This window comes from Balaenoptera ricei, chromosome 2 (genome assembly GCF_028023285.1).
Source record: "Balaenoptera ricei isolate mBalRic1 chromosome 2, mBalRic1.hap2, whole genome shotgun sequence".
NCBI lineage: Eukaryota > Metazoa > Chordata > Mammalia > Artiodactyla > Balaenopteridae > Balaenoptera > Balaenoptera ricei.
The window spans coordinates 186,652,085-186,665,951 of record NC_082640.1 but is presented as its reverse complement, the minus strand read 5'-3'; the positions used below and the strand labels follow the sequence as shown (position 1 = coordinate 186,665,951).

The window sequence follows — 13,867 nt, the reverse complement described above, 5'->3', positions numbered from 1 at the left end:
CGGGTGCTTGACGGCTCAGGTCCGTCCTCCTGCACTGCTAACCCCACGGTGAGCTCACTCTGCAGACACGGGCTAACCACTCCCACCCGGCAAAGCAAAGCGCAAACAGCAGGGTCAAAATATCCTACTTCTTTTCACAGGGCAGGTGAACTCTTAGCCTTAAAGTTGAACAAAGGACGGTGTGTTGCTAGCTTGGTAGCACCACCTCCGGCGTAAGGTGGGAAGCACGTTCCCCAGAAACCCCCCACTGGAATGCTTCTGCTCTGAGCTGCCTCAGAAGCAGCTGAGCAAGACTGGGGCACAGGTGAAGTGGGGGCCGTGTGCTCAGAAGGTCGTGTCGGGCGGCGCAGCCGCTGCTGCCGGCACACTCAGCATCCAGCGGGCTTCCTGGCTGCCGGCCCAGCACAGCACTTGGCCGGGCCCCCAGTTTACAGAAGCTCCCTTAGACGGGGTAGTTTTCGAGTTCTCTACATGAGCTCCTGGTCATGATCCCACGTTGCTGACCAAATATGTGTGCTCTCACAAGCCTCAAACTGTCCGCCTGTAAGCAGCCGGCTCAGGTGGACCATTTCTCCGATCCGCCCACTGGCCCTTCCAGACCTTCACTCCAGCTTCTGTCACGCTCGTGTAAGAGCTAACTCAGATCTCATTTACTGCTGCATTTACAGTGGCTCTGCTTTTCTGGTGAAACCCTGCCTGACAAAAGTTGACTTTTAAAAAGAAGTCTATATTCCTTTATCAGTTTTAGAAATTTAGATTTTTTTCAGAATGAAATACCTTTTAATCTCCTCTGACTAATAACTGTCAGAAACAAACTTAGTCTAATGCTTTTATTGTTTTAACATAGATATACTAGTGACCAGGTAATCTCTCTAATTTCCAAAATGTGGACTACGAATTTAACTTAAGTAGAAACCTAAAATATACAAAACTGAAGTAGTTTTACCAAAATTAGGTATTTTCCCTCATGGAAAAAAAATTAGAAAATGCCATGTGGCTTTGGAAAAAACACACAGCTTTCTCCTTGTGGTAAACTGGGAGCCCTGGTTTCTCCTGTGCCCCAGGTTTAAATCACTGTAACAAAATAGAACATACAAGCATGTTCTGGAACCTCACATGAAAGATTAGCTACTTATATTTACCTTAGTAAATTGAAAGCAAAATACAGCTCTTTTTCCAAATGAAGTCTTCTTTCAAAATAATTTTTCCCAAAATGTTTATTAATACAGTGATCTTCTGTTTCTAGAAAAGACAAGACTTTTCCCAATCTTCCACTTACTTTTCCCAATCTTCCACTTGAACAGAAATACCACTCTCCAGCCACCACCCGAAGAGGAAAGGAACCGGGACTGAGAAGGCCTTTCAGACCGAGTGGACAGAGGGAGGCAGCCCGCGGGTGGAGCCTTTAACAGGCCTCCGTGGCCCCCAGGAGGGCTGGGTACAGCCTGCGTCCCGTCTAGGAACTGAGGACAATCAGTTTGTGCAGCTGGTACAGAAAGGCGTTCTTCCCTCTGCTGCTCTCCCGGTCCGCCTGCTCCATCACCAGCTTCAGATCAACCTATCGGGGCAAAAGGACCAGTCAGGCTCTGCAATGGGACTTTTCTAGACATAAAGTAAAACAAATAAAACTATACACACACATATACATAGACACGTAAGATGGCAGAAACTACTCTTTTAATTTTCCAAAAATATTTACAGAATGCTTCTCTATTCTCACAACAATAAATACTATATATCTGCTATTTCATCTTTAAATTCATCCTAATAATATGGCAATCTTTACCCAGAAATCTCCCATACATTCCTTCCTATGTAATTGTGAACAGTGAACGTGAACAGAGGCATTAAAGCATGTAAGTTTTCTAAACCACATCAACCTCAGAATGAAATTCTGCTTTCAAATTAAGCCCTGCTATTAGCTTCAAACACCCCATGGAGGCTCTAGGAGAGGGGGCTGGGGCACAGCTCTGTGCACATGACGGAGCTGGCTCCAGGGACTGGTCCTCAGGGCTCTAACGGGGAAACCAGTCATGGAGCACATGGAGAGAAGGAACATTCTGCAGCAGAAGTAACTTCCAGACTCAGAGTGGGAAAACACCATCTCCAGGGGTGGTAGCCTACTTCCACTGCCAAAGGGATGAGGAACTAGTGCCCCAGCTGGTGTATTTATAAAGACATCCTTGGCTCTAGGATTAAAGCTTCAAATTCCTCCCTGAGTTCCTTTCCTGAAATCACATTTTACTCTAAATCTTACAGATAGGAAATGTCAAGGTGCCCAATATGGGCCGTGCTCTACTTCACAACTGCTATGGACTGAATTGTATCTTCCAAATCCCCAATGTGATGATATTTGGAGATGAGGCCTTTGCAGAGGTTATTCAGGTTAGATGAGGTCATGAGGGTGGGGCTCCCATGATGGGATTAGGATGGGATTAGTACCCGTATAAGAAGAGACACAAGAGAGACACCACTCTCTCTGCCATGTGAGGGCACAGTGAGAAGGTGGACGTCTCCAAGCCACTCCAACAACCACCGATGTACCCTAAAAGCTAATCCAGACATTCATACCTGTTTTATCCAAAATTAAAGGATAATTAGCCTGAGGTCTAATTTTTCACCAAGACATTACATAGAGTATACCATCCAGAAACAGCCTGTGTGGTCTGTGACCCTGCCCCGTTAACCGAAGAACCACGCGCTTCGCCGCCAGGCTTCCTCTGCTCCCCGGGCACCCTCCACCAACCCTGCTGGAGCCCCTGAACCCATCAAGAGTTCTGTTCCCATCAATCCTGGTGGCAGGCTGCTCACATGGCCACCTATTTCTCACTCACCTGATTCCACTCATATGGCTTTTCATGCCACTTTGGAACAATCTTCTCTCTTGGTTTCAATGGACAGAACAAACTAAAATTTAAAAAAAGAGAGTTTAAGTCACCTTAATTATATGTTAGTAATTGAAAACACTACTGTGATTTTCAAAAAGAGATTTAAATCCTATGTACTTTCCCTCAGAATTGTAACTCCAATAAGTTTCTTAAAGGTCAAAATTTATGTAATTATGATCAGAGAATATTTTAACCCCCTATACATTCAAAAACAAAAAAAAATGGAGCAACGTGGGTCTATAAGACTGACCCTTGTTTTCTGTGTTCCCCTAGTAACCAGCGGAGGCTGCTCCGTTACCACACATCACCTGGGTTACTGAGTCAAGTTCTAGGAAATGTAAGAGGATCTTTTATACCATTTATTCTTAAGCAGCCATGACAAGTTGGAAATGTCATCAGCTTAAAAAGGCAGAGACAGAGAATTCTAGCAATAATGTAAAGAAGTCTGCAAATCTTCTTGCACCCCCCCCCCCAAACAACTATAAAACTAGACAAAATCGTCCAAAAAACATGCCTGAAGACTCTGGATATTAACCAAACGCAAATAAGTTCAGAAGCATTCATTCACAAAAAACTGCTGAACTCCAGGTAACAAGAGTGGAGTCTGTGGAATTCGTGCCTGGGGCTACTCCCACCCACCACTCACGCCCACCCCACCAGCTCAACCTGGCACCCTAGTGTTCCCAGGGTGAAAACAGGCATCTTCACTGCCAGACTGAATTCACTTGATTTGGAGCAGAGGGTAAAAACCCTCATGCCTGGCAGCACTGTCAGTAAAAATGGCAACCTCAGTAGGAAATAAATGGAGAAAGCCCACAGCTCTGGCAGCCTTCGGCCCTGGTCCTGCTTGGGGCCAGCAGCAGACCAGCTGACAATCCAGAAATGCAAGAGGGAGACCCTGGAAACAGGTGCCGCAGAGGCTAGCCGGGCTCACCACACATTCCCTAGCTGACGGAGAAGCGGCACACACACGTGCAGCGGAGACCTACGGAGGCCCCTGGCCTGCCACACAGCCCTGGCCGACTGGAAGGTGGCATGCACGCACACGAAAGCCCTGGCTAGAAATAAAAGCCAGATTTCAAAACTGCCTGAACTTTGGATGTACTACCTGACCCACACAGAGACCCACCGGCAGAGGGCAGAAACCTTAACGACTTAGGTATTTAAGCACAACTTCTCACTAATCATTGGCTGAGCACTAAGCAATGCAGACACAAGGATGACCCCTAACAAGCCAGGCTGAAAAATAAAAAGGAGAATTAAAAAAACAGGCACTGGGGCTTCCCTGGTGGCGCAGTGGTTGAGAATCTGCCTGCCAATGCAGGGGACACGGGTTTGAGCCCTGGTCTGGGAAGATCCCACATGCCGCGGAGCAACTGGGCCCGTGAGCCACAATTACTGAGCCTGCGCATCTGGAGCCTGTGCTCCGCAACAAGAGAGGCCGCGATAGTGAGAGGCCTGCACACCACGATGAAGAGTGGCCCCCGCTTGCCGCAACTAGAGAAGGCCCTCGCACGGAAACGAAGACCCAACACAGCCATAAAAATAAATAAATAAATAAAACAGCAATGTACATACCTTAAAAAAAAAAAAAAAACAGGCATTAGTGGCCTTACAACATGGTGGGGAAACTGATTCTGCAGAATTCTGCAGGGAGTATTCAAAATCCTACATTAATATACTACATTATCTAAAATGCCCAATTTTCAGCAAAAATTATGAGATATTTTGTGAAGAAACAGGAATGTGTGACCCATACTCAGGAATAAAAAAAAGAACAGCCAACAGAAGCTGACGGAGTGGACTCAGATGTGGTTTTAGCAGGTAAGACTTTAAAGAAGTCACTGCAAGTATATACAAAGAATTAAAGTAAACTATGTATAAAGAAATAGAGGAAAATATGATGGTAATGACTCAAAGGTAATCTCAATAAAAATTTAAAACTATACACAGAACCAAAGAGAAATTTTAGAGTTGAAAGGTACAATAACTAAAATGGAAAATTCCTTACATAGGAGACCAAAATCTGTAGGTGTGAGATGGACGAATAAAGAATCAGTAAACTTAAGGATAGATCAATAGAAGTTAACTAATCTGAACAACAGAGAGAAAAAGGACTGAAGAAAAATGACCAGAGCCTCAGAGACCAGTGGGACAACATCAACTGTACACAAACACATGTAAAATGGGAGTCCCAAAGGAGAGGAGAGCAGGAATAGGGCAGAAAAATCATTTTTAAAAATTCAAAGATGCAAATAGGTTACAAGTAAAAGGATAGGAAAGGATATGCCATGCAAACAGTAACAAAACCAAGCCAAAGTAGCTATATTAATATCAGACAAAATAGACTTTAAAACAAGAAATATTACTAGAATAAAAAGAGAGATTTCATAATGACAAAAGGGCTAATACATCAGAAAGATACAAAAATTATAAACATAAACGTGTCTAACAGAGCCCCAAAATACATAAAAGAAAAGCTGACAGACTTGAAAAAAGAAATAACTCAATAATTAGTTAGAAATTTTAATATCCCAGTTTCAACATTCATAGAACTAGAGAGAAAACCAGTAAAGACAGTGAGTCCTAGAACACCAACTCAATCCACCCAACATCTACAAAACACCCTACCCAACAACAGACATGCATTCTTCTCAAGTGAACATGGACCATTTTCCAGGAAAGACTGTATGTCAGGCCATAAAACAAGTCTCAATAAATTTTAAAAGAAATTCTGAAAGACTGAAATCATTCAAAGTATGTATAATACCTACACAGAAATAAATTATATATCAACATTTTAAAAACTTGAAAAATCCCAAAATACTTGAAAATTAAACAATATACTTCTAAATAACCCATCAAAGAAGAAATCACAAGGGAAACTAGAGAATATTTTAAAAAGAATAAAAATCAAAATACAACAAATCAAGAAGTATGGGATGCAGCAAAAACAGTAATGGAGAGAAATGTATAGCTTTAAATGTCTGTAACAGAAAAGAAGGTCTCAAAACAATAATTAAGCTTCTAAGTTATGAAACTAGAAAAAGAGCATGCTAAACCCAAGGCAATCAGAAGTAAGGGAATAATAATTATGAGAGTGAACATCAATGAAACAGAAAAAAAGATAAACACTAGGGGGAAAAAAATCAACAAAACCAAAAGTTAGTTCTTTAAAGAGGTCAACAGAATTAATAAACTTTAGCTAAGCTAAACTGACTTAAGAAGAAAGAAAATCTGAATAGACCTAAAACACAAGAAATTTTTTTTTTTTCATTTAAAAATTTTTTTTATAGGTGTATCGTTGATTTACAATGTTGTGTTAGTTTCAGGTGTACAGCAAAGTGAATCAGTTTTACATATACACATATTCACTGTTTTTTAGATTCTTTTCCCATATAGGTCATTACAGAGACTCCAGGCATTTTAAACCCATGTTCTTTCTACCTGTCAATGCTCAGCCCCCAGGATATTTCCAGTCGTGTGTGGGTTTGGGGCATGGAAGAATGATGTATGTAGTGGGGAGGGACATGGATCTAGGGCAGAAAGCACTGGGGAGATCAAGACTTTGAGTCTTTGTGTCAGTTTCTCTGATGACATCAGTATACAATTTCTTCCTGATGGATCAGGGCCAGGCAGCAAGAGTACTCCAGAGCATTCCTCCCTTCACTATCTGTTTTGGCATCATTCTTCGCACTCCTAACCGCTCCACAAGCAGAAAGGAAGGACGTGCACTGGGAACCCTCCTAAAGGCAGCTTGATAAATGGACTTGACACACAGCCTTATTCCCCAGTGCCACACTCCTCACAGCAGGGGGTCAGTGTCAGAGTGTTCTCATCTCACCACGGGACACTGCTAGTTGAACTGCTCTGCCAAAGCTTGGTTTCTTTGCCCACTTGGGTGCAATAAGGCTAGAGCCACAGGGGAGTTGGGCCAAGGATCCTGCCTCCAGCTGGGAAGACCTCAGGTCCTGAGAGTGATGCATAGGTGTCTATTGCTGAGTGTGGTTCTGTTCTGGGGAGTGAGTGCTAAGGTGGGCTAGGATATCTTTCACAGTCTGTGATAGGCTGAATTCCATCATGTTCCATGATGTTTGCCACGTATTTCTACCCCCATGATTATGATAAATTCAGTGACAAAGAGGATTCTGCAAATATAATGAAGTTTACTAATCTTTGGGCCATAGATTCAGGAGATTACTTGTATGGACTTAACATCTGACGTACAGGCTATGAAACACAAGAAATTTAATTAGTAATTTAAAATCTCCCCACAAAGAGAAGTCCAAGCTCAAATGATTTCATTAGTAAATTCTACCAAATATTTGAAGAAATAATATCAATCTTATATAAACTCTTTCAGAAAATAGCAGGAAACACCTCCTAACTCATTCTATGAAGCCAGTACTACTCTGATACCAAATCAAAGATACCACAAGAAAACTACAAACCAATAACCCTCATGAACACAAATGAAAACTTTAGCAAAAACCTATTAAAAACCTTTAACTTGTTTGCTATAAAACAAGTTTATAGGGACTTCCCTCATGGCGCAGTGGTTAAGAATCCGCCTGCCAATGCAGGGGACATGGGTTTGAGCCCTGGTCCAGGAAGATCCCACATGCTGCGGAGCAACTAGGCCCGTGTGCCACAACTACTGAGCCTGCACGCCTAGAGCTCCGCAACAAGAGAAGCCACCGCAGTGAGAAGCCTGCGCACTGCAACGAAGAGTAGCCCCCGCTTGCTGCAACTAGAGAAAGCCCGCGCGCAACAACAAAGACCCAACACAGCCAAAAATAAAAATAAATTAAAAAAATAAAAAATAAAACAAGTTTATAAAAAGAATTACACACTATGTGGAATTCATCCCAGGAATGCAGGCTAGTTTTAACAACCAAAAAGCAATTAATGTAATATACCATACAAATCAAATAAAAGGAAAAAAAAACATGATTATCTCACAGACACAGAAAAGGCATTTGGCAAAATGTGACATCCTTTCCTGATAAAAGCTCTCAGCAAACTAGGAATAGAAAGGAACTCCTTCAACCTGATAAAGAGCCTCTACAAAAACCCTGCAGCTAACATCATACTTAGTAGTGAAAGACGATGCTTTCTCACCAAAACTGGGAACAAGGCAAAGATGTATATTCAGCTCAATACAGAGGGTTCTCGCCAGTATAATAAAACAGGAAAAAGAAATTAAGAGCATACAGATTGGAAAGGAAGAAGTAAAACTGTCTTTATTCATAGATATGATCCTGTATGTAGGAAATCCTAAAGAATCTACAAAAACTACTGGCACTAACAAACAGGTTTAACAAGGTCACAGGATAAAAGATCAATATACAAAAATCAATTGTTCATTTCTAGCAATGAACAATGCAAAAATAAAGAAAACAATTTAAACTCAAAATAGCATCAAAAAGACTAAAATAGAAATAATTTAACAAAATTCTGCACACTTGAAAACCATAAAAAGTGTTAAGAGAAATTAAAGGATATCTAACAGACATTCCAGCTCAGTGCATTGGACAACTCAATACTGTTAAGATGGCAATTCTCCTCAAACTGATCTACAGATTCAATACAATCCCCATCACAACCCCTGCAAGGTTTGTTGTAGAAATGGACAAGCCGATCTTAAATTTTATATGGAAAGGAAAAGGATCTAAAATAGTAAAAAAACAACTTTGAAAAAGAAGAACAGAATATGAGGACTAACGCTACCCAATTTCAAGAATTACTATTAAAGACAGACATAAATCAACAGAACAAAATAGGAAGTTCAAAAATAAACCTTTACATTTATGGCCAGTTGATTTTTGACAGGTGCCAAGGCAATTCAGAGGGGGAAAAGACAGTTCTTCAGCAAATGATGTTATAACAACTGGATGTTCATATGTGAAAAAATGAACTTAAGACTCTCACACGTCACACCATATACAAATATCACCTCAAAATGTATCAAAGACCTCAGTACCATAAGTAAATATAAGAATTAGAGGAAAACAGAGGAGAAAACTTCTGTGACCTTGGGTTTAGCAAAGATTTTTCAGATATAACACCAAAAGCATAAACCATAAAAAAAATTTTAAAAAAGCTAGAGTGGACACCATCAAAATTAAAAACATGTGTTCTTCAGGATATGCCATTAAGAACATAAAAAGACAAGCTATGCGATGGGGAAAATATCTGCAAATTGCATATTTGGAAGAGACTTTCAGCTAGCATTTATAAAGAATTTCTACAACTCAATAAGACGACAATCAAACCAATTAAAAAACAGGGAAAAGATCTGAAGCTACTTCACCAGAAAAGGTGTATGACTGGTTAATAAGGATATAAAAAGATCCTTTATATCATTAGTTATTAAGGAAATGCAAATTAAAACCATAATAAGATACTACCGTAACGCCACTAGATTAAATACAATAAAAAATACACTGACAATGCCAAGTGCAGGCAAGGACGTGAAGAGACTGGAACTGTCATATGTTGCTGGTGGGAATGTATTATGCGAGTCACTCTGGAAAACAGTTTGTCCATTTCTTAAAAAATTAACATAAACTTACTATACAACCTACCAATTCTACTCCTAGATATCTACCCAAGAGAGAAGAAAATATATGTTCACTCAAAGACTTTACATGACTTTCCAGAGTAGCATTATTCGTAACAGCCAAATACTGGAAACAATCCAAACATTTCATCAACTGGGGAATGGATAAAGGAAATGTGGCATACACAAACAGTGGAGTATTATTCAGTCGTTAAAAAGGACACACATGTTACAACACGGATGAACCTTAAACATATTATGCTCAATGAAAGAAGCCAGATTAAAAAAAACAAAACATTATGCCATTTATATAAAATTTTCAGAGAAGGCCAATCTATGGAGACCAAGAGCAGCTCAGTGGCTGCCTGGAGTGGGGGTAGGAACAGGAGTTGCTGACAAACTAAGAACTTGTGTTTCTAAAAACAGCTTTATTGAGGTACGTACCATGAACTAATTAATTTTAAGTACACAATTTAATAATTTTAGTAAATTTATAGATTTGTGTGACTGTTCTAAGGTATTTATAAGTGAACTTTTGGGGATGACAGAACTGTTGTAGAGCTGAGTTGTGGTGATGGTTAGCACAAGTCCGCAAGCTTACTAAAACCACTGAACTGCTACCCTAACCCCCACCTACCCAGAGCACAGCAAGTCAGGACACGGCCACCCTCGTCGGGGGTGGAGAGAGAGAGGGGCGTAGGGAGAATCAAAGGAGCACCAGGTGGCTGGTCCTTCCTGACGAGAAGGCATCCTGTGCTGTCGGGAGCAGAGCTGTGTAAGAACAGGGAGCATCTGCCAACATGGTGACCTGCCGCTCCTTCCCATATGCATCTTGGGTGATTTCTTTTAGCTTTATGAGCACTTCGAATAAACATTCGGTTTCCCTCAGCTGCTGTCACGTGGCACATTCACTGTGTGCAAACACACTGAGATGACCCGTGCACTGTATGTAGTTAAACTTCAACACAAAGTTCACGTAAACATATCTTCAGCCTTTATCGCAATGGCTAAGGCAAGTCTGTTCATCTAACAGCTTTCTGAAAGGTGCCCACTGCTCCCTGTTCTCACGCAGGGCTGGATGTGCTGGGAGCCTTCTGTTTGCTCCTCCCCCGTGACTGTCCTCCCTCCTCGGCCTCCTCTGAGCTGTCCAGGCTGACCTGGGCTCATGGCTGCACCAACGAGGGCCCCTGTCCTAGGGACTCGGGTTGGGTTTGGCCAACGGGGAGCCCAGCAAGTGGCGGAGGGGGAGGGGGAGGCCAGGATGCTTATCCTAGGGGAAGCGTGACAGCAGGGCCCACTCCTGTAAGTTGGTCCTCTCCACACAGCCTCTCAGCCTCCACAGCCCAGGCCCCCTCTTCCCTCCCTTTGCCCGAGGTGCCCACTGTGGTTTCCCTCCGACCTGCCTGTGCTATTTGAAAGAGTCTCTTTATCACATATTCTTAAGCCGCCCCTACTTGCTGCCTGGCTCCTGGCTGACGATCAGGACACAGGTGGCTGGTGCCTCCGTCTGGCACCTCTAGATGCCGCCCCGCGTCAGAGGATCAATCTATCACGTCTCATAAACGATTCAAGGTGTTCACAATCTAGACAGCTAAGAAAGAAACCTCGTCGTCACACAACTCACCCTAAAAGTTTCTGCCGAGCATTATCCTGCAACTGTGTGATTCTTTCTGGCCCAAGACGCATCGATCCATTTGGTCCATCACACGCTAGCTTGTTTATAGCGGCTCTGAGAATATTAATCTGTAAATAAATGGCAACGTAAATACTCATATGGTTCTTCTATAATTGAATTCCACTCCACATTCAAATAATTCATAAGCATTCAGATTTCATATTTTCATGATTATCATCAGTATGGTTTCTGGAAGAAATTATCAAAACGACACAACACCAATAACCACTATCAATAATTTAAGAAACAATAACAAAAGAAAAAAAACAGCAAGGAAGGTTCAGACTTTTCAGTGTAAGCACACTTTTTAAACTTCTATTCTAAAATTTAATAGTTTAACCCATGGGGTTACAATGTTCAAAATCTACTTGTATCACATACACAGTAAGCCCTCTGTATCTGTGGATTCAACCAACCTTGGATCAAAAACATTCAGGAAAAAAAAAATTCCACGAAGTTCCAAAAATCAAAACCTGAATTTGCCATACACTGGCAACTATCTACATAGGGTTTACATTGTATTAGGTATTATAAGTAATCCAGAAATCATCTAAAGTATATGGGTGGTGTGCACAGGTTATATGCAAATACTACACCATTTTATATAAGGGACTTGAGCTTCTGTGGATTTTGGCATCTGAGGGGGGTCTTGGAACCAATCTCCCACAGATACCGAGAGAGGACCATATGTTCCTCTTAGTGTGTGTCTTTTCTTCCTTTTTTTCTTTTTAATATTTATTTATTTGGCTGCATCAGGTCTTAGTTGAGGCACGTGGGGTCTTTCGCTGCGGCACGGGCTTCTCTCTAGTTGTGGCACACGGGCTCCAGAGCATGTGGGCTCAGTAGTTGTGGCGCGCAGGCTCTAGAGCGCGTGGGCTTAGTTGCCCCGCGGCATGTGGGATCTTAGTTCCCCGACCAGGGATTGAATCCACGTCCCCTGCATTGGAAGGAGGATTCTTAACCACTGGACCACCAGGAAAGTCCCTTGTGTGCGTTTTTTCAATTGAGGTACAATTGGTACATGACAGTATGTTAGTTGCAGGGGTACAACAGAATAATTCGGTGCTTGTATACACCGCACGGTAAGTCCAGTTACCATCGGTCACCATGTACCTGACCCCTTCACCCTTTCAGCCCCTCTCGGCCCCTGCTGTCGCCCTGTTTGCAACGTTCCCACAGAAGCCTGAGGAGTGCCCCCAGAGCAACAACGCGCCATACTTTGTTCCAGCCTGTGCCACAGTGTTTAATGAACTTTCTGCTTTGAGTAATTTGAAATTTAGGAAGAGCAGCAAAGACAGAACAGACGTTCCGTGCACCCCTCTCCGACGCGAGCGCCTTCCACCCGCGGTCCATCTGTCACTACTGAGAGGCTGACCTGGGCACGTCACTATTAACTAGAGTCCAGGCTCCATGTGGATTTGACCACCTTTTCCACTCACGTCCTCTTTCTGTCCCCGGACCCAATCCAGGGCACCACACTGCACGTCTTGTCACATCTCCCCGGTCTCCTTTGGTCCAGGGCAGTTTCTTAGCCTTTTCTTGTTTTTTGAGACCTTGACAGTTCTGATTTCTGGTCAGGTGTTTTGTGAGATGCCCCTTAGTCTGGGCTTATGTGACGTCTTTCTCATGATTAGGTTGGGGTGGTGAGTTCTGGGGAGAACCCCACAGAGGTGGGGGCCCTTCTCATCCCGTCCCATCAGGATGTGTGTGCCATCGCCAAGACGGATCACCGGTGATGCTGGCCTTGGCCACTTAGACGAGGCAGCGTCTGCCAGGCTCAGTGGAAGCCAGTCACTAAGTCTAGTCCACTCTCAAAGCGGGGAGGAGGGAACAGGAGAGGTTTAAGCTCCATTTCCTGGGTACTGTTGGGAATTCTCCTGAGTGGAAGATTTGTCTCCTCTTCCCCATTTGTTTATTCAATCACTTGTTTACACCCTTTGGACACTGTGAGTTATAACCCAATACCCCATGATTTATTTTGTTGCTCTGTTCCAACCTTGGCCACTGGGATCCCATGTCCCTGTGACAGGCTGCATCCTTTTGTTTCTTGAGTGCTTCTTTACTTCCTGGCTCTACAAGAAGCTCCAGGCTCATCCTGTGTTTCCTCTGCCCATTTCTCCAAGGAGTCCTGGTTCCTTTTATCGGAAAATCCTATCAGAAACCGCAATCTGGGCCCTGGGTTTGTTCATGGCTACTGGGGTGTCATCGTTTCTTGAGCTCAGAGAGCTAGGTTATCGGTGCGTGCGTACGAAATCATGTATACACACGTAACTTACTTGCATGCAGTAAATTAAACATGAATTCCTACTGAACCATGTCTCTCAGTCACCCTGTCCCACAGGGTGTGTTCTAGCCTTCCTTTCTAAGTCCATCTCTAAGTCTAGTAATAAGAAACCTGGCTCCCGCGTTCATTTACTCCGTTGCTCAACCCCAGTAACACGCAGTTTCAGAATTAACTTGCACTCCATGAGAAACAACTTTACCAAGAAGAAGACAGTGTATATGTGCAGTTTCTTTTTGTCTGTAGCCTTACCATTTCCAGTCAAAAGTGTTTTCCAAAGCTCCTTTTCCCCTCACCCCCTTCAATGCAATTATCCCCCAAATCCTAGTCGGTGTTGGGGTGTGTGTGTGTTCGTGTGTGGATTGCATATATCAGAGTTCCACTCTTTCACGGGGCACGGACTATGTTTTGGTTTTTTTTAATATTTATTTATTTTTTCACTTATTTGGTTGCACCAGGTC

The 13,867-nt window shown here is 42.7% G+C and overlaps 1 protein-coding gene across 1 annotated transcript in view; it reads right to left on the bottom strand.

Moving 5' to 3' along the window:
* Nucleotides 1-1,084: 1,084 nt before the first annotated feature.
* Nucleotides 1,085-13,867, bottom strand: part of TDRD9 (tudor domain containing 9) — a 109,047-nt gene continuing 96,264 nt past the window's right edge. Inside the window, exons 34-36 of the mRNA XM_059915878.1 lie at nt 11,075-11,193; nt 2,835-2,907; nt 1,085-1,558 (exon numbers count right to left, since the gene is read on the bottom strand). Of these exons, the coding sequence (XP_059771861.1) occupies nt 1,457-1,558; nt 2,835-2,907; nt 11,075-11,193 (294 nt within the window). The 3' untranslated portion in view covers nt 1,085-1,456. The remainder of the gene's footprint in view (nt 1,559-2,834; nt 2,908-11,074; nt 11,194-13,867) is intronic.